The following is a 21815-nucleotide window of genomic DNA, read 5'->3' on the forward strand; positions in this document are numbered from 1 at the left end:
ATTCTCTGGCACAGAAGGCAGTGGAGCCAATTCGCTGGATGTTTTCAAGAGAGTTAGATATAGCTCTTAGGGCTAACGGACTCAAGGAATATGGGGAGAAAGCAGGAACGGGGTACTGATTTAGGATGATCAGCCATGGTAGAATGGCGGTGCTGGCTCGAAGGGCCTCCTCCTGCACCTATTTTCTGTGTTTCTAATGAAACCGACAATCTCGGAGAAAACCCACGCAGGTCACGGGGAGAACGTGCCAACTCCGCCCAGACAACAGCCGTAGTTGGGATCTGGTAATGTGGAGACTGTTCAACACCGCTGTGTGTCAGGATGTGTCTGAAACACGTGCTGGAGAGTCTGGCAAACCACAGTCTGGTTTGGGCAGAAGACGAGAGTGATCTAAACATCTCACCTGTTGGCGCTTGGCTCCCCTCAATAGCAGGAGTGAGGATGAGCCAGTCCAGCCCAGCCAGCTAGCCTCCAACAAACCCAAACAGCTGAAACTCTTTGAGCTGATCCACATCTCCAGGGCTGGTGAGCGGCCAAGCTTGACGGAGCCAAACTCCAAACCTCAAACCATCTCTCTTGGCTTCATTTGAGACGGCTGTTCACATTCAGAGGCAATTAAACCTGCCGCCCCCCTGTTTACTCTCCAAAAACAGAATGAACAACTAAACAAACGCTTCCAGGACCTCCTGAAACACATGGAGATGTCACCACAAACTGCGCAGTTCCAGTGGTAGCTGCAGGAGTTGTTGGATAATTACATGTTGGCACCCATAAACACGAGGAAGAACAATTTCACAGAATTTTACTTGAAGAGCAAAAACAAAACAAAAAAAGCTGCAAATGTGGGAAACAGAAAATACAAAGAGAATGTGGTAGAAATGCAAAACAGGTCAGCCAGCATCTCTGGGGAAAGAGCAGAGTTAGTGTCGAAGGTAAACACAAAATGCTGGAGTAACTCAGCGGGTGAGAGAAGGAATGGGCGATGTTTCAGGTCGAGACCCTTCTTCAGACTGATGTCAGTGGAGTGGGAGGGACACAGATAGAATGTAGGCTGGTGGGAGAACTGGGAAGGGGAAGTGGATGGAGAGAGTGGGAAACCTGAACTATGAGAAGTCAATGTTCATACCGCTCGGGTGTAAACTACCCAAACAAAATATGAGGTGCTGCTCCTCCAATTTGCGCTGGGCCTCACTCTGAACATGGAGGAGGCCCAGGACAGAAAGGTCAGATTGGGAATGGGAGGGGGAGTTGATGTGCTGAGCCACCGGGAGATCAGGTTGGTTAAGACGGACTGAGCGGAGGCAGAGTTAGTGTTTCAGGTCAATGAGATTCAAGATAGACACAAAAAGCTGGAGTAAAGGGCCTGTCGCACTTTCACAACCTAATTCACAACCTTTTTTACTCGTGGACATTTTTCATCAGGTTAGAAAAACACCCGACCCATTTGATGCCACGTGTACTTACGACTGGCATCATGACCTACCTACGGCCTCGTGACGACCATAACGACCAGTATGAGTCAAGAGCAAACTCGGCAGAGGTTGTGAATTAGGTCGTGAAAGTGGGACATGCCCTTAACTCTCTGGAGCAAGGGAATAGGTGACGTTTCGGGTCGAGTCCCAGCTTTAACCTGTTTCTCTCTCCAAAGATGCTGTCTAACTTGCTGTGTCTCTTCCATGTTTTCTGTTTTTTTTTAATTTTTAGAATGATCGTTGCACAATCATTATGTGGCTCCGGGGAGTGATGTGGGGCAGAGAGAGCTCGGAGTACAGGCCTTGCAAGTGGCGTCACAGGTGGGTAGGGTGGTCAGAGTATTGAGTATAGAGGTTGGGAGGTCGTGTTGCAGTTATATAAGACAATAGTGAGGCTACATTTAGAGTATTGTGTTCAGTTTAGGGCACCGTGTTATAGGCAAGGTGCAAGGGGCTAGGAACCGGAGTGGCAAATGTTTTACTTCAAGGGTGGTGTACGCATGGAATAAGCTGCCAGGGAAAGTAGTTGAGGCAGGTACTGAGAAGACACTTGGAAAGATACATGATGGGAACGGTGTAGAGGGATAAGTTGGCCTAGTTTCGATGGGTGTCTATGTTAGCATGGGTGAGTTGGACATAAGATCCTGTTTCTGAGCTGCACAGCCTCGCAGGTGAATTCAGTACTACGAGCGAGAGACATGGGCAGCAAAGAAATGCTAATTATCATGTATTATTGCAGCGCCGGAGACCCGGGTTCCATCCTTACGGGTGCTGTCTGTATGGAGTTTGCACGTTCTCCCCGTGACCATGCGGGTTTTCTCCGGGTGCTTCGGTTTCCATCCCCCACACTCCAAAGACGTGCAGGTTTGTAGGTTAATTGGCTTGGGTTTGTACACTCACTATGGGTGTAAAATTGTCCCCAGCGTGTGTAGGCTTGTGTTAATGTGCGGGGATCGCCCGCCCGCCTGCCCGCCCGTCAATGCGGACTCGGTGGGCTGAAGGGCCTGTTTCCGTGCTGTGTCCCCGAAACAATAACTGAGCTAAAAGAGGGTGGAGATGAACACATGGCAGCAGTTTTTTACCTGGCAGCTTGAGCCATTTGGGCACTTTGCTCGGGGGAGCTGGCTTGGAGCCCGATGCTGATGCCGCTGTTCCCGCTTCCCTCCTCGTCTCCTCGTCCTGCAGGCTGCTGGCACAGGGTTGAAGCTCTGCGTCTGACGGCAGCGAACTGGTGGAAGGAGCTGCATTCCTGGAGATGGAGCTGAAGAGGACAGAGAATGAAGAAGGGCCTCGACCCGAAACAGCCCCCATTCCGCCGCTCCAGAGTTGCTGCCTGTCCCGCTGAGTTACTCCAGCTTTGGCGCAAGCCATCATCTGCAGTTCCTTCCGACACAGGGATGGCTGCGCAACTTGGATGCCGCTTTCAAAGCTTAAGAGGCCATGGGAACTCACTCACGCAGGGCTCTAACGGAACCCAAGCACCGTGAACAAAGCGGATTTTGTGACCCAGGAGGTAATTAGCTGATCAGAGAGACTCAAAGCTGCAGGGGTTAAATCAAACAGACAAAAGCCAGCATGCTAATCACCGCTCTGCTTCCGGCTTGCTATCATTGCTTCAGCTGCCTTGCTCTCTCTATCTGACCTGTCTTTACACCACCTGACTGCTGAGAGGAGGCCGTGGACTGTGAGGAGTATAACCAAGGTGCCCTGCTGAGGGGACTTAGTTGGCGGCACGGTGGCGCAGCGGTAGAGTTGCTGCCTCACAGCGCCAGAGACCCGGGTTCGATCCTGACTACGGGTGCTGTCTGTACGGAGTTTGCACGTTCTCCTGTGACCGGGTGGGGTTTTCTCCGGGTGCTCCGGTCTCCTCCCACATCCCAAAGACGTGCAGGCATGTAGGTTAATTGGCTTTGGTAACATTGTAAATTGTCCGCAATGTGTCGGATAGTGCTGGTGTACGGGGTGATCGCTGGTCAGCCGAGGGGCCTGCTTCCACGCCGTATCTCTAAAGTTTAAAATGCTCATAATGCGGTCTGCACAAATATACTTTACTCTAGAGACACAGCTCGGAAACAGGCCCTCCAGCCCAACGAGCCCGTTCCCATCAGTGATCACTAGTGTACGGGGTGTACACTAGTACTGCCCTACATACTCGGGACAATTTTACAACTTACCAAAGCCAATTAACCTACAAGCCTGTACATCTTCATAATGTGGGCCGAACACCCAGGGGAAAGCACCCGGAGAAAACCCACGCAGCCACGGGGAGAACGTGCAAACTCCGTACAGACAGCACACGAGGTCAGGATGGAACCCGGGTCTCTGGCGCTGTGAGGCGGCCACTTTATCGTGTTGCCCTATTCGCTGTTTGCCTTGGTCGAGAACAGTAACGTGAAGAATGAAGTTACCTTTGATGCACCCGTATATGTAAGATGTTTTGATACAGTTGTTTTCACTGGCACCTTAGTAAAGAAGCTCCAACTGCCAAGGTGTCAGTAACAAAGCGGTAAGGAGCTGATTTCTACACTCTGCTTCCAAGCCTGAGCTGTTTCTGTGATGCTTTGCTATAAATGTGGGTTCTGTGAAATCACCGTTGCCAACTCCAGCATTCTGCTGAGAGCGAAGGCACATGGTTCTCACTCACTCACTCACTCGCCTCCGGATTCAGGCTGAGTCGACTGAGGAAGCAGCACGGATTTCAAAGTCATGGAAGAACTCTTCCATTTCCCGGAGGATAGGCCACTGGCAGCCAAGTGGTGAGTGCAGAGTTTGAAGGAGAAACGCGTGGGGAAAGCCATTTAATTTTCTGAGATCAGATTCAGATTCAGATTCAGATTCAATTTTAATTGACATTGTCAGTGTACAGTACAGAGACAACGAAATGCATTTAGCATCTCCCTTGAAGAGCGACATAGCAAACGATTTGAATAAAAAAAAAATAATAATAATGTCCGGAGGGGGGGGGGGGGGGGTGATGGCAGTCACCGAGGTACGTTGTTAGTAGAGTGACAGCCGCTGGAAAAGAAGCTGTTCCTCGACCTGCTGGTTCGGCAACGGAGAGACCTGTAGCGCCTCCCGGATGGTAGGAGGGTAAACAGTCCATGGTTGGGGTGAGAGCAGTCCTTGGCGATGCTGAGCACCCTCCGCAGACAGCGCTTGCTTTGGACAGACTCAATGGAGGGGAGCGTGGAACCGGTGATGCGTTGGGCAATTTTCACCACCCTCTGCAATGCCTTCCGGTCGGAGATAGAGCAGTTGCCATACCATACTGTGATGCAGTTGGTAAGAATGCTCTCGATAGGATGGGAAACATTTCCCCCTTTTTGGCCTTTCTCATTCCCAGGTGTGGGGTGGGCTGGGCTGACCAGCTGGCTGCTAAGTTCATCATAGATTCTACCAGCAAAATGAGGACATTCGACCAATAGTTTTATCAAGTTTACGAAGTTTATGAATATGTTTATTGGCCAAGTATTCACATACAAGGAATTTGCCTTGACGCTCTGCCCACAGGTGACAACATGACATACAGTGACAGTTAGGAATGACACGTAAAACATTCAACATTAATAATAAAACATTATCGATTAAACATGTGAATTAAAGTCTACGCTGCCATTCAATCGTGGGTGGTCTATCTTTCCCTCTCAACCCCATTCTCCTGCCTTCAACCCATAACCTCTGACACTCTTATAATCTATCAATCTTCACCTTAAAAATATCCATTGACTCGACCTCCACAGCCGTTTGTGGCAATGAACTCCACAGATTCACCACCCTCTGACTAAAGAAATTTCCCCTCATCCCCTTTCTAAAGGCACGTCCTTTTATTCTGAGGCTGTGGCCTCTGGTCCTAGACTCTCCCACTAGTGGAAATATAATAATAATAATAATAAATTTAATTTTTATAGCGCTTTTCTAAGACTCAAAGTCGCTTTACAATAGTAACAGACAATAGCAAACCTGCAAAATATCCCCAGCACATCTACTCCATCTAGGTTTTTCACTATTCGGTACATTTCAATGAGGGTCCCCACCCCATCCTTCAAAACTCCAGCGAGTACAGGCCCAGTCCCCCCAAACGCCCATCATGTTAGCCCAATCATTCCTGGGATCATTCTCGTAAACCTCCTCTGGACCCTCTCCAGAGCCAGTACATCCTTCCTCAGATATGGGGCCCAAAACCGGGTAGATTCACAGTCTCTTGCCCAGAGTGGGTGAATCGAGGACCAGCGGGCATAGGTTTAAGGAGAAGGGGAAAAGATTTAATAGGAATCTGAGGGGTAACTTTTTCACACCAAAGGTGGTGGATGCATGGAACAAGCTGCCAGAGGAGGTAGTCGAGGCTGGGACTATCCCAACATTTAAGAAGCAGTTAGACAGGTACATGGATAGGACAGGTTTGGAGGGATATGGACTAAATGCTGGCAGGTGGGACTAGTGTAGCTGGGACATGTTGGCCGGTGTGGGCAAGTTGGGCCTTAGGGCCAGTTACCACTCTGTATCACTCTATGACTGTAAAACCGCTCATGATACGCCTGGCTTCTGACAGCGTACGTCTGACCATCAGCAGGGGAACGACTCTATTCAACGTGAAGAATCGTTTAGTCTCCGCCCTGTGCCACTTACAGTTCGGGATGTCTGCGGGGCCAGCCTTTTGTCTGTGTGGGAAGGAACTGCAGATGCCGGTTTACACCGAAGATAGACACAAAATGCTGGAGTGCCTCAGCGGGTCTGGCAGCATCTGGGACCAAAAGGAATGGGCGACGTTTCGGGTCTGAAGAAGGGTCTCAACCCGAAACGTTACCTATTCCTTTTCCCCAGAGATGCTGCCTGACATGCTGGGGTTACTCCAGCATTTTGTGTCTGTCTTTGGCCTTTTGTCTTTGTTCCGCACCAGCACATCACTGGAAGGTCAAACATCATGACCCACGGCAGTGGACACTGGCTTGAACTGTGTCTCTGCCCGCTAACTTATTTTTAGAGCAGAATCACCCACAGGCCAGCTACAACGTAGATCCAAGAGAACAAGAGTGTTGAATTGTCATGGAGGCTGTGAACAGAACAATTACATTCTTAAATGCTGCACACCAACACAACGACAAATAAATCCACAATCATCAAATGCAGTATGTTTTCAGTAACACGAGGGAACCAGAACAGAATAGGTGTGCAGCTATATCACTCCTTGACAGTAGATTCACAGGTGGACAAGGTGGTCAAAAAGGATTTCGGCACTTTGGCCTTCGTCAGTATTGAGTGTAGAAGTTGGGAGGTCATGTTGAAGTTATATGAGACGTTGGTGAGGCCGCTTTTCGAGTATTATGTTCAGTTTTGGGCACTGCTATGGGAAAGATGTTGTCAAGTTGGAATGGGTGCAGAATAGATTTAAGAGGATGTTTTTCAGGATTAGGGGGGGGGTCTGAGCTATAGGGAGAGGTTGAGCAGGCTGGGACTCTATTCCTTGGAGCGCAGGAGGATCTTAGAAAGGTGTACGATCACCAAAGAAATAACGGTGTCATCCATTCCACATGTCTCCAATTCACTCCCAGGTATTTCATATCATTTGAATGTTCTGCTGTATCCAAGAAGATAGCCAACTGCTCATTCAATCAAATTGACCAGCAGTGAAGAGCTTAATTTAGTTTAGAGATCGACAATAGACACTGCATGGAAACAGGCCCTTCGGCCCACCACGTCCACCCTGGCCATCGGTCTCTTTTCACACTAGTTCTGTGTTATCCCACTTTTTCACCCTCTCCCTACACACTGGGGGGGCAATTTACAGAGGGCCACTCAACCAAAAAACACACACACGTCTTTGGGATGTGGGAGGAAACCGGAGCACCTGGAGGAAACCCATGCGGTCACAGGGAGAACGTGCAAACTCCACACGCACAGAGAGCACCCAAAGTCAGGATTGAACCTGAGACTGGCGCCGTGAAGCACCACAGTGCTCTGTTGTAAAGAGGTGCGTATACCTAACCCCCCCCCCCCCCCCCCCCCCCCCCCCAAAATCTCTCCAAGCAACTGATGAAACATTGTACAATCTCAGTAGATTCCTGCAGACCACAGGATCTGAAGAAGGATCCTGACCCAAAACATCACCTACCCATGTTCTCACAAGTTCACGTTATAGGAGGAGAATTAGGCCATTCGGCCCATCGAGTCCACTCCTCCATTCAATCATGGCTGATCTCTGCCTCCTCATCCCATTTCCCCGCCTTCTCTCCATAACCTTTGACATCCGTTCTAATCAAAAATTTGTCTGTCTCTGCCTTAAAAATATCCACTGACTTGGCCTCCACAGCCCCCTGTGGCAATGAGTTCCACAGATTAACTACCCTCTGACTAAAGAAGTTCCTCCTCACCTCCTTTCTAAAAGTGCGCTCTTTAATAATGAGACTAAGACCTCTGGTCCTAGACTCTCCCACCAGTGCAAACATCCTCTCCCACATCCATTCTATCTATGCCTTTCATTATTCTGTACGTTTCAATGAGGTCCCCCCCTCAACCTTCTAAACTCCAGCGAGTAGAGGCCCAGTGCTGTCAAACGCTCCAGAGATGCTGCCTGACCCCCCCCCTGAGTTACTCCAGCACTTTGCGTTTTTTTGGGGGGTAAACTGGCATCTGCATTCTCTTGGACAGCAAATGGCAACGTAAGGTTTGTTATCTAATCGACCCTGAATGCCACCAAGAGCTGGCTGTAAATGATTATAAAATAACGCACGATGCTTGCCCCAAAACAGAATTACTGCTTCTTATTACATATGTTTTCTGTCTTTAGATGGGCTGAGAAATTGAGCTGAAAGAATTAACAAGTTTTAAAAAGCAGGAGACTCTTTTTGGAGTTTGGGTCCAAGTAATGAATAAATACCACCTCGGCAGAGGCACATTTCTGTGGATGGTCTGGTCAAGGAAGCCCTTTGGAGAGCCATATGTTACCTACATTAGGAAGTTTTTCCTCTTTGAAATGCTGAAATGTGTGTAAAATTTGCAGACTTAGAGACCATTATTAGTTGTTCTTGGAACCAAGAGTTAGAATCGGAGAACAGGAGGCCATTCGCCACGTTGTACCGGTGCCAGCTCTTTGAAACATGGATTCAATCAATGCCACTCCTCTCCACTTTCCCCACAGCTCTGCCAATTTCTTTTCAAGTGCATATACAGACCCCGTTCGAAAGTTCCTACATCTGCTTCCAAAGCAGTTCAAGGCAGCACGTTGCCAATCGTTAGACTCACTGCTCAAACAAAGGCCACCGTGGGTTGACAATCACCGCAGACGGACCTGATCCTCTGCTTGTGAACAGTCCCTCAGCAAAAACAAACAATTCCTCCCTACCTACGCCACCACAACAGACTTTAGACGTTCACACAGAGAGTTGTGAGTCTGTGGAATTCAAAGTTTGAGTCGGTTTATAAGACCACAAGACCATGAGATATACTGTAGGGGGCAGGATGAGGCCATTCAGCCCTTCGGGTCCGCTCCACCATTGCATCGTGGCTGAGAGAATGGAGCGGCTGGGCTTGTACACTCTGGAGTTTAGAAGGATGAGAGGGTACCTTATTGAAACATAGAAGATTATTAAGGGCTTGGACACGCTAGCGGCAGGAAACATGTTCCCCAGAGTTGGGGGAGTCCAGAACCAGGGGCCACAGATTAAGAATAAGGAGTAAGCCATTTAGAACGGAGACGAGGAAACTCTTTTTCTCACAGAGAGTGGTGAGTCTGTGGAATTCTCTGCCTCAGAGGGCGGTGGAGGCAGGTTCTCCGGATGCTTTCAAGAGAGGGGGGGAAAGAGGGTACGGTAAGGGGGAAACCGTCCTTCATCGCTTCCTGGTGAGGATGCAACTATTATTTGAGTCGCGGAGGTCAATCCAGTAGGTAGGCCGCGGCCTTTCCTGCCGGGACCGACCAGAGCTCCAGCAGCGGTGGCGCAGCGCTGGATACATCGCGGAGCGGGCGATGCCTCACTTGGGATCGCCGTTTGGAGCTCCGGAGTGTTGGGCCTGCTGCATCGAAAATCCCAACGCGGGCGGCGCTGACTTTAACATCGCGGAGTCCTGGGACCCTTTGCCGGAGGTCACCAGCGTGAATCTCCGCCCAGCTCGGCCTGTGGACTTCGGGAGCCGCGGACTCCGGTGGAAGGTGGCCGATTCAGAGGTCCAGGCCGCTGAGGATGTTCTCCCGTTTGACGTCGGGTTCCATCGTTCCCGGCGAGAGGGCCTGAACATCGGGCCACCCGTAGCGGCGACTACGGGGTGCTCGGGAGCATCTGGGAAGATCAGCGAGAAGGTTGACTGGACTTTGGTTCTTTCCCTCACAGTGGGGAACTTTGGTGCCGCTGCGGGGATGTTGTGTCGTGGACTTCTGTGTTTTGTGTTTTTTTTAATTTATTTGTATGACTGTAAGGAAAATAGCATTTCGATGTCTCTTAATTGAGACAATGACAATAAATTGAATCCAATCCAATTCGATCCAAGAGAGAGCTAGATAGGGCTCTTAAAAATAGCCCTATCTAGTCAGGGGAGACGGGGAGAAGGCAGGAACGGGATACTGATCGGGGATGATCAGCCATGAACACATTGAAGTTGTAGTTGTACAGTTGTACAGGGTCTTGGTGAGACCACACCTGGAGTATTGCGTACAGTTTTGGTCTCCTAATCTGAGGAAATACATTCTTGCCATAGAGGGAGTACAGAGAAGGTTCACCAGACTGATTCCTGGGATGTCAGGACTTTCATATGAAGAAAGACTGGATAGACTCGGCTTGTACTCGCTAGAATTTAGAAGATTGAGGGGGGGTCTTATAGAAACTTACAAAATTCTTAAGGGGCTGGACAGACTAGATTCAGGAAGATTGTTCCCGATGTTGGGGAAGTCCAGAACAAGGGGTCACAGTTTAAGGATAAGGGTGAAATCTTTTAGGCCCGAGATGAGAAAAACATTTTTCACACAGAGAGTGTTTAATCTGTGGAATCCTCTGCCAGAGAAGGTAGTTGAGGCCAGTTCATTGGCTATATTTAAGAGGGTTAGATGTGGCCCTTGTGACTAAAGGGATCAGGGGGTATGGAGAGAAGGCAGGTAGAGGATACTGAGTTGGATGATCAGCCATGATCATATTGAATGGCGGTGCAGGCTCAAAGGGCCGAATGGCCTACTCCTGCACCTATTGTCTATTGTCTATCAGTGTTTCCACTGACTGGTTAGCATGCAACAAAACTATTCACTGTACCTCGGTATACGTGACAATAAACTAACCTAACTAAACTAAGTTAATGAAGGGAAAATAAGTCTCAACAGGCAAGATATAATCAGAATGCTTGCATTATTGAAAGGAATCGGATTTAATAGCTTTAAAAAATGCCAGCCAAGTTGGAAGGGGAAAATTGTCTGTGAAAGACAAATTATGGAATGAACGGGGTCTCAACACGAAACGGCGCCTGGCCATTTCCCTTCACAGATGCTGCCTGATCCGCCGAGTTCCTTCAGCAGTTTGTTTTTTACTTCTGGAATGCATTTCGGCCACTGCACATGAACGGGTTTCTTTCACTGCTGTTTTCCAAAATGCCCATTTTACATTAATGGATGCATTTATTCCAGGAACAAACAGAGAAAACTTTTAAACATGTAATTTATTTTGCAATCCCTTTCCACCTCTTCACTGACGTATTTTATTCTGTGATTTTTGCCCGACTGCAAAATAAATAAATCAATCACTTTAAAAAAAAAAATAAAAAATGCTGTTATCTCCATATTATTTATGATCGATAAGTAACCATGGAAATGGCAAATTGTTGATAAAAACACCTGTGTTTATGAATATTGTGTGCCAGTAAAGACCAGCCAGCTGTAAAAGATTACCTGCACTCTTGCTCGCAAACAACAGAATACATTCACAACCCAAATCACAATATAAAATTGTCTTCCATCAGTATGTGGTCAAAAATTGCTGGAGAAACTCAGCGGGTGAGGCAGCATCTACAGAGAGAAGGAATAGGCGACGTTTCAGGTCGAGACCCTGAAGGTCTATTCTTGCTATTGAGGGAGTGCAGCGTAGGTTTACAAGGTTAATTCCCGGGATGGCAGGACTGTCATATGCTGAGAGAATGGAGCGGCTGGGCTTGTACACTCTGGAGTTTAGAAGGATGAGAGGGCATCTTATTGAAACATATAATATTGTTAAGGGCTTGGACACGCTAGAGGCAGGAAATATGTTCCCGATGTTGGGGGAGTCCAGAACCAGGGGCCACAGTTTAAGAATAAAGGGCAAGCCATTTAGAACAGGGATGATGAAACGCTTTTTCTCACAGAGAGTTGTGAGTCTGTGGAATTCTCTGCCTCAGAGGGTGGTGGAGGCCGGTTCTCTGGATGCTTTCAAGAGAGAGCTAGATAGGGCTCTTAAAGATAGCAGAGTCAGGGGATATGGGAAGAAGGCAGGAACGAGGTACTGATTGGAGATGATCAGCCATGATCACATTGAATGACGGTGCTGGCTCAAAGGGTTGAATGGCCTACTCCTGCACCCAGGGGCGGAAAACCCAGGGGGGCCAGGGGGGACACGCCATGTTTTGAGAGGTGGGGGACATCCCCCTCAAGTTTTTGTGATCCCGATTTTAAAATCTCCGCTTTTAGCGCTGGATTGAGCCTCCGAAGCCTCGCGCGCACGTGCGTGTGTGCGCATGCGCGCGAGGCTGCCAAAAAATTGTGTCCCCCGTCCCCTCCATGTTTTGATAGTGAGTTCCGCTCTTGCCTGCACCTATTGACTATTGTTCTGTCTTATACCAGTATTCATCCAACACCTTTCTCTGTGAAGTATCACTTTCACCCATAATCATTTTCAGCTTCAGTGGGTTATACATGCCGGCCAGCGACTACAGCAGTGTCCAGTTAGTAAAACAAAGAACATTTCAACACTAACTACAGCGTCAGCAGTTTACTGTGCACTGAATAATAACATCAAAAATGTTCTATTTGTTGAGTGCAGCAACAACAATGCATTCATTAATTTTCAATTTGTCAACGCTGCATAATCTGATCCATGGGGTTGAGCCTGGAAGAACTTGGCAATGACAGGGGAGGGATGCATGGTGGCGCAGCGGTAGAGTTGCTGCCTCACAGCGCCAGTGACCAGGGTTCCATCCTGGCTACTGGTGCTGACTGTACAGAGTTTGTACGTTCTCCCTGGGACCGGGTGGGTTTTCTCCAGGTGCTCCGGTTTCCTCCCAACTCCAAAGACATGCAGGTTTGTAGGCTAATTGGCTTCTGTAAATTGTCCCTAGTGTCTGGGATAGTATTAGCGTACGGGGTCGGCGCGGACGCAGGGGGCCGAAGGGCCTGTTTCTGCACTGTGTCTCTGAAGTCTGGATTAACTCAGCGGGTCAGGCAGCATCTGTGGAGACCAAGGATAGGTGAAGTCCCTTCTTCAGACTGATTGTCGGGGGAGAGAAGAAAGCTGGAAAAGAGGTGGGGCAGGACAAAGAGTGGCATGTAATACAGTCGAGAAGGGGTTACTTTTGGCAGGCAGGAGGGTGGAACAAAGGCCAGAGATAAGAACAGGTGCAAGACAGGTTTGAAGAGCTGTGCATTGTGACCTACCCATGTTCTCCAGATATGCTGCCTGATCCACTGGATTACTCCAGCACTCTGGGCGCTTCATTCATTTTGACGCTAGGAACAATTTTCTCATTTCTAGAAATGGAGGCGGGAAACATAGATGGCCGAGCGAGGAAAGGAGAGGACAGGAGAGGGACGTCGGTTCACGGGCCGATCCGGTCGAGGTTGACGGAGGAAGGCCATGCAGGAGCCTGGGGCTCGCCTGGATCGGGAGCCGCTCCAGTAGACCGAGCACGCAGGCAGATCGGAGTTTGGAAATGGGCCAAAACAAGGGCATGCCCACATGGGCAAATATGTAAAAAGAATGTCACTGTGCACTTGCACACGAGACAAATGAAGCATTCAACCATTAAGGCAGTCAACTTCACAAGTGTATACGGCGATGCAAAGATCATTGAACAATCAATGTCTGTTCGATTTTAAGTTTAGAAAATTGGTTTCACAAACAATCTCGCAATTACCTCTGGATTAGCAAAAGACTACACGCAAAATGTTACTGCAATGAAGGTACGAACCTGATTAAAGCAAGGTCTGCCTGAGACACAGAGACGGGTGGCTTCAGGAACTCTTCACACAAGTAGTGATCTAAGTGGGATAAGAGGAGATCAAAATATTTCAAGGGACAACTAGCCCTCTTAAAAAGAGACCCTGGCCTGTAAAGCAGAGAGTCAAGAGAGAATTCAGACACTCTCTAATGAAAAATGTTCTTGGGCTCCGACCTGAAAGGATTTCCCATTATCCTCCAAGATGCTGCCCGAGTCCTGGACTTCCCTAACATAGAAACAGATCTTAGGTGAGCCTGTCCAAACCCCTTAAGAAATCAATAGATTCTAGAGAGATCAACCAACTCTATCCCGTACCTGCCTTCTCTCATAAGAATGTCTAATCAAAAAGCAATGAATGGTCCCCCCACTGTGGCAGAGAGTGCCAGGGGGTCACCAAGACTCTGACAGAATGAGACATTTAATGACTGATGCCCCCTTACCTCAATAGCTGGTGACCCTCCGCATGGACTCCCCCTGAAACACCATGCTGTCCTCCACAATATGATGCCTCATTCTAGAGAGCCTATTACTCCAGCACTCTGTGCTCTATGCAAGGTTCCAGCATCTACAGCTCCTTGTGTCTGCATTTAATGTAAAGTGTTTTTGATCCAGAAAAGTTACAAGGAGGTAGCTGGTCATAGTGCGAAACAGCACGGAAATAAGCCCCTTGGCCCAACTCATCCCTGATGACAAAGAGGCGTAATCAAAGCTAGTTCCACTTGCTTGACTTCCAAACATTTCCTCTCCATGTCATTGTCTTTTAAATGTCATCATTATATCTGCCTTTACGCCGATCACGGGCAGTTGCGGTGGCGCAGCGGTAGAGTTGCTGCCTTACAGCGCCAGGGACGCGGGTTCGATCCTGACTCCGGGTGCTGTCTGTACGGGGTTTGAACGTTCTCCCCGTGACCTGCGTGGGCATTCTTCGAGATCTTTGGTTTCCTCCCGCACCTCAAAGACGTACAGGTTTGCAGGTTAATCGGCTTGGTAAATGTAAAAATTGTCCCTGGTGGGTGTAGGATGGTGTTAATGTGTGTGGATCGCTGGTCGGTGCAGGCCCGGTGGGCCGAAAGGGACTGTCTCTAGTGTGTGTAGGATAGTGTTAATGTGGGGGGACCGCTGGTCGGCGCAGACTCGATGGGCCGAATGGCCTGCTCCCGCGCCGCAACTCTAAACTAAAATTAAATATTTCAGACAAGTGAAGGTATTTGACCCAGCCATCGCATTCATTAATTTAAGCTATCATTTATCTTAATTATACAGGTGAAAACTGTCAAGAGGTGCATGGTAGAGCTGCATCACTCCACTGGGTAGATGGGACAAAATGCCAAATGACAGGGAGAAACTATCCTGTTACACAAGGGTTCACAGCTATCACAGTCTATACCAACACGTAGGAATCAATGATGTAGGCTGATGAAGCGCCTCGACCCGAAACATCACCTATTCCTTTTCTCCAGAGATGCTGCCTGACCAGCTCAGTTACTCCAACATTTTATGTCAATTTACATAGAAACAAAGAACTGCAGGTGCTGGCTTGTACCAAATGATAGACACAAAGTGCTGGAGTAACTCAGCGGGCCAGGCAGCATCTGTGGATAGAAGGAATGGGCGACGTTTCAGGTTGGGAACCTTCTTCAGACTGGTCATGTGCAGTGCTTTTAAGGTTTCTCCTGCACACTTGACACCTGGCTGTGCCAACCACTTCCTGGTCCAGCACAGCCGCTCACAACCTGAAAATACATGCAAGATGGACATAAAATGCTGTAGTAACTCAGCGGGACAGGCAGCATCTCCGGAGAGAAGGAATGGGCCACGTTTCGGAACCTGACCCTTCTGCGGACTGAATCAGGGAAGTGGGAGACACAGAGATAAGGAAGTGTAAGGTGTGAAAATGTGACAAAGGGGATGGAGATCAAGTAAAAATGTAGAATAAATCATTGTTTGCTAGGAGAAGTTAACAACAAAGCAAACAGAGATAAAATGTAAACGAGAACAGTCAGACGAGGGGGAGGGATGGAGAGAGAGGGAAGGCAAAAGTTAGAAAAGTCAATATTCATACCGCTGGGGTGTAAGCTACACAAGAGAAATATGAGGTGCTATTCCACCAATTTCCATTGGGCCTCATTTTGACAATGGAGGAGGCCCAGGACAGCAAGGTCAGTGTGGGAATGGGAGGGGGAGTTAAAGTGTTTAGCAACCGGGAGATCAGGTAGGTTTAGGTGGACTGTGTTCAGCAAAACTGACATAGCTGGAAAGCTGCTTATTTCGTTGATTGCCGTCGTCAATGAATCTGTCAAGTTTAGGAATGGGCTGAGAGGATCCTGGTGATTCTTGCAATGGTCAGAGATGCATTAAGATCAGCACAAGATGCAATTCCCTCATAACCTTATTGAGCTTAGCTACCTGGGCGGCACAGTGGCGCAACGGTTCCATCCTGACAACGGGGGCTGTCTGTACACATTCTCCCCGTGACCGCGTGGGATCTCTCTTGGTGCTTCGGCTTCCTCCCGCACTCTAAAGATGTACAGAATTGTAGGCTGATTGGCTTCGGTAAAATTGCAAATTGTCCCTAGTGTGTAAACTGATCTGAATGCATCTGTGACCATTGCAAGAATCACCTGGACCCACTGAGCCCATGCCTAGTGTGTAGGGTTTAAGAAGGAACTGCAGATGCTGGAAAATCGAAGGTACACAAAAATGCTGGAGAAACTCAGCGGGTGCAGCAGCACCTATGGAGCGAAGGAAATAGGCAACGTTTCGGGACGAAACGTTGCCTATTTCCTTCGCTCCATAGGTGCTGCTGCACCCGCTGAGTTTCTCCAGCATTTTTGTGTAACTAGTGTGTAGGGGGGCATGGCTGGTGTACGGGGTGATCGCTGGACATGGACTTGGTGGGTCGAAGGGCCTGTTTTCCTCGCTGTATCTCCAAAAGTTGAAGTAAAGCCTAAAGTTTGAATTCTACTGTTCAAGTCAATCAACTGTTCTTTAAGCCAATGGACCTTATTTCCTCTGTTGCCGTTAATTCACGCTGAAGATCAATTAGTTAAGATTGCGGGCGGGAGGACCAGAAATAGGAGATTGCTTATTTTAATATGTAGACCCATGCCGAACACCAAAAAGGTAGCAGGTGGAAGAAGAAGCATCATGAAGCCAATTCCAGAAGAAATTACACAACGTATCCAGGGGCAGGAAGAGTCATAGAACAAAATCACTGAAACAGTAACTCGTGGAAATCAAAATAAGTAAGGTTATGTTACTCACCCATTCTAACTTCAGAGCCAAAGTGGACAAGAGCTGCAGGAAATAAGTTTGCCTGAAGCAAAAAGAACAAAGAATAGTGATGTATCTCCACAGATGGCTGTCATTATGTCTTCACTCTCAAGCTAACGCAAACCCAACAACCCAAAGCGCCGGCCATGAAGCCACAGAAATGAATACTAAACAGATTTTCTCTCTCCCTTTACCGAGACCCGCCAGGACACTTGCAGATCTGCGCTCTTGTAGCTCGCAGATGTGGGGCTGCCGTCTACATTAAGCCCGGATGAAACATGGACAAATATAGCAATGCAAAGAAAAAGAAAATAAATCAAGTTTTATCAAATTTGGCAAAGAAAGCTTGCACCTAGATGGAACCGTCAGCACATTCTAAAATGCTTTGCAAACACGAAAACAGTTCTTCATGCAATTTCACACCGCAGATGAGTAAAAAAGTTTTGCATAGATAGATATGCCATTTATTGTCATTATACATGTACAATGAAATTAAAAGCTGCTCGTACTCAGTGCATACATATAATTTAGTACAAAAAACAAGAAACAGAAAACAAAAACAGTTCTAAAACAGAAGGGGGAAGGGGGGGGGGGGGGGGGGGGGGGGGGATAGGTGCACAATTCTGCGGCGCTATATACATATATACAGATGGAAGTCCGGGTGTTGGGCTGTGAAGTCAGTGCATGTGTGAATTTGAATTAAGAGTAGTTATAATTTTCGGAAAACAATTATTCCTGAGTCTATTTGTCCTGGATTTGATGCACCTATAGCATCGAACAGTCCAAGCGCAGGATGGGAGCTGTCTTTGATGATATTCCTTGCCCTGCTAAGGCAGCGGGAGGTGTAGATATCCATCAGGGAGGGGAGAGGGCAACCAATGATCTTCTGTGCTGTCCTAGTTACCCTCTGAAGCCTCTCCCTGTCTGCCATGATGCAGCTGCCATATCATGCTGTAATGCGGTATGTCAGCAGGCTCTCGTTTTGCATCTTTGATGACACTAGTTGGTATGGGGAAGTCCAGGACAAGCGGTCACAGCTTAAGGATAAGGGGGAAATCCTTTAAGACCGAGATGAGAAAAACATATTTCACACAGAGAGTGGTGAATCTCTGGAACTCTCTGCCACAGAGGGTAGTTGAGGCCAGTTCATTGGCTATATTTAAGAGGGAGTTAGATGTGGCCTTTGTGGCTAAAGGGATCAGGGGGTATGGAGAGAAGGCAGGTACGGGATACTGAGATGGATGATCAGCCATGATCATATTGAATGGCAGTGCAGGCTCGAAGGGCCGAATGGCCTACTCCTACACCTATTTTCTATGCATCTATCTATGTGATCAGAATCTCAGCTCTTTATTAAAAGTTTTATCACCTGCTGGGCATTATTGATTTCTCTAATGTCAAGTAACCCTTTCATTCCCCTCTCTCTCCGTCCCTCCCCCACCCTAGTCACCGTACCAGTTTCACTGTCGCCCTGTTGAGTTTCACTGTCTGTATAACTCATTATCACCTAGCCCCACAGCCAACAATGGACCATTGTGGGCTCCACCTGTCCATTATCATTGTTACTTTTTGCATATATTTCATTCACTTGTTCTATGTACCGTCTATATCTCTCGTTGCCCTTTCCCCTGACTCTCAGCCGGAAGAAGGGCCTTGACCCGAAACGTCGCCTATTCCTTTTCTCCAGAGATGCTGCCTGACCCGCTGAGTTACTCCAGCATTTTGTGTCTACAAACAGCAAACAGTTTCTAGAACCTCCTTCTTATCTGGAAGTTAACACCTTCAACAATGCGGCCAGGATTATGAGCAAGAATCCTTTACTTAAGATGGACACAAAAATTGCTGGAGTTAAGGGCCTGTCCCGCTTACGCAACCTTTTCGGCGGCTGCCGGCATCCGTCATAGGTCGCCGAAAGTTTTCAACATGTTGAAAATTCAGTGGGGACCAGAAAGATGCCATGACTCTTTGGGTGACTAGGAGACATCTCACGACCATACAGGTGACCTCTGGCGACATGTCGCGGGTGTCACCAGGGGGCATTTCGCCAGGGGTCGCCTGTATGGTCGTAAGAGGTTTCCAAAGAGTCGTAGCGTCTTTCTGGTGGCCGAAAAGGTCGCGCAAGTGTGACAGGCCCTTAACTCAGCAGGGTCAGGCAGCATCTCTGGAGAAAAAGAATGGGTGACGTTTCCGCTGAGTTACTCCAACGCTTTCCGTCTTTTTTCTTGTAAACCGACATCTGCAGTTCCTGTTTCATACAGCTGAATAATTACACATTATGACTGCTGAGAAGTTGTTGGCAAAGTGTGCTGAGTAAAGTAGATGCGGTTCAGTACTTTCAATACACATCACATGTCGTGTGGAAGCATTGCTTATTCAAACCAATCCATCAGACGCCGATTCTCTCTACGACGTCTATTCCGGGTGTGGGTAGGGCCGATACCTGGAGTTCAGGGAGAGCAAGATCTATCTACATTTCTTTATGGATGATATATCCCAGGGACACGAGGCAGAGCTGATCAAAGACCGTGTTAACTGCCCACATCTGGTCCACTGACCTTATCCACAGCATCCATGCACATGGATAGAGTGCACTGGTTTGCATTTATTTTCTTGTGAATTCGAATGCAATGCCCCTACTCCCGGAATATTTATCTGCACGTCGTTCTGCTCGAAACGTGGCTGATTGATTTATTTGAACATAGAAAAGGGGGCAGGGGACTTAGAATCAACTTTGGGCCGAATGATCCCAGCGAAAGGCTGTGGGGAGAAGGTCTGAAGAGGGGGGTCTCGACCCAAAACGCCACCTGTTCCTCTTCTCCAGAGATGCTGTTTGACCCGCTGAGTCACTCCAGCTCTTTGTGCCTAGCTTCGGGGAGAATTACCTAGTGAATAGTCAAAAGGCAGTCGGGGCCCCTGCCAGCTGTACCTCAGAGTGAGAGACAGGGGTCGCTCTCCGCTTTGCAGCTCCGAGCTGCGCATTCTTTGGGTTTTAAAAAAAAAACCCGCTGTGAATCTTTCATGGGATAGGTTACATCAGGCTGATGATAATCTTATGGGGGAGCATTCCACAGCATCCTTTGCCTTTGAATCACATACAAAGTAATCGACCGCGTCAAGCAAGTGTCAGCGACTTCCCCTTTCTTCCACACAACAAATCATTTCACTTCCTCGTGTTTAGGTTGTTATATGTCCCTTACATCCACTGTGTGAATCTTTGGAATGCAGGAATTAATTACTGGATGGAGTCGGGGGGGTGGGGTGGGGGGTGAGGGTGACAGTGGCAGAGATCGCTAAGAGTAAGGCTGTCTCTCTGTTTCTCCATGAGCCAAGTGGCAATTAGCAATAAATTAAACTATATCTTAATATTCCAGTTTTGATCAACTTTTATCATACGTGGGTCTGGCACGCTTCCAAGTGGCCCCGTTCTGCAGCTTAAATTATACCAATTAAACTTGATCTGAAATCAGAAGGCTTAGGCAGCGCTGGAATTATTTTTGAATGCTAAATGCCCTGAGATAAGTGCAACAAACGACAGGTAGCAATCAAGATCTCTACGGCTTACTCTCTCATTAAAGGGCATTTCCTGTCAATTAGTTCCCACGCAGTTATTTTCTGCCCATTTGGCAAGGGGAAGGCAGTGCAGCGTGAGGCTGTAAAAACTCCATAATTCTGGCACATCAGCTCCTGTCATAAGCAGAAAACAGTGCATTGTTTGCAGTCGGCAGCCAGGCACAACTTGGCACCGCGCCTGTCACACACTGAATCTTCCCATTCTCAAGGACATGTATTTAGTTTTGAGTCCACCTCTTGGTTCTTTGCAACGTTTGGTTTGAAAATAACGCGCTGCACAAAAAAGTCTACCTTGCAAGGTGTCTTCCACTCCCCGCGCGGTTGCTGGTGGGAAGACCAGGGTCTTACACGGCAAAATAAAACCCAGGGGCCACAGTTTAAGAATAAGGAGTAAGCCATTTGGAACGGAGACGAGGAAACACTTTTTCTCACAGAGAGTGGTGAGTCTGTGGAATTCTCTGCCTCAGAGGGCAGTGGAGGCAGGTTCTCTGGATGCTTTCAAGAGAGAGCTAGATAGGGCTCTTAAAAATAGCGGAGTCAGGGGATATGGGGAAAAGGCAGGAACGGGGTACTGATTGGGGATGATCAGCCATGATCACATTGAATGGCGGTGCTGGCTCGAAGGGCCGAATGGCCAACTCCTGCACCTATTGTCTATTGTCTATTGACATTTGTCAAACAACTGCATCTTTGTTCGAAATTTTAACCGGGGAGGAACTGTGGTTTCGTGGAGTGAGGGTGGTATTCCAGACTGGGGTGCCAGGCATAAAGAGCCCAGGGATGGTGACGTTCCCATTTTCCAACTAATACACAAGCTCCGTTCCCCAGCGAACCATGAATGGAGATATTAACCTACGGTGCACAATCCATTGAAATAATCGAGACGGGTAGCACAGAAACAGGCAACACAGAAACAGCCCTTCGGCCCAACTTGTCCGTGGCAACCGATACGCCCTGGCGGAGCTACGCGTAGAAAGGAACTGCGCGTGCTGGTATATACCGAAGATAGAGACAAAGTGCTGGAGTAACTCAGCGGGTCAGGCAGCATCTCTGGAGGAAAAGGATGGGTGGCGTTTCGGGTCGGGACCCTTCTTCAGACTGCAGCCTCAGCATTGCAAACATTGGTGAATCTGATTGTTTCTACGCTAAGGTGTGGGAAAGCTTCATCCAAAAGATGATTTTTTTTTAATGGTTTTCTCTCACAATCACAGTGGACTTTGTATTGAAGCCTAGACTTAGCAGGGATATCTGTTTATAAAGAAAAATTCTACATAAAGTCAACAGAGAAAATGAAGCCAAGGAGACTTATTTAATTAGAATGTGATGTTCAAGAAAGGAACT

At 48.0% G+C, this 21815-nt stretch overlaps 1 protein-coding gene across 2 annotated transcripts in view; it reads right to left on the minus strand.

Annotated features, from left to right (window-relative positions):
* Positions 1–21815, minus strand: part of aspscr1 (ASPSCR1 tether for SLC2A4, UBX domain containing) — a 170786-nt gene that overhangs the window by 1529 nt on the left and 147442 nt on the right. For both annotated transcript variants that reach the window (XM_055653819.1, XM_055653818.1), the window contains 3 exons: positions 16896–16947; positions 13602–13671; positions 2555–2733 (listed from right to left, as the gene is read on the minus strand). In XM_055653819.1, the coding sequence (XP_055509794.1) occupies positions 2555–2733; positions 13602–13671; positions 16896–16947 (301 nt within the window). The remainder of the gene's footprint in view (positions 1–2554; positions 2734–13601; positions 13672–16895; positions 16948–21815) is intronic.

This window comes from Leucoraja erinacea, chromosome 23 (assembly GCF_028641065.1).
Source record: "Leucoraja erinacea ecotype New England chromosome 23, Leri_hhj_1, whole genome shotgun sequence".
Taxonomy (NCBI): domain Eukaryota; kingdom Metazoa; phylum Chordata; class Chondrichthyes; order Rajiformes; family Rajidae; genus Leucoraja; species Leucoraja erinaceus.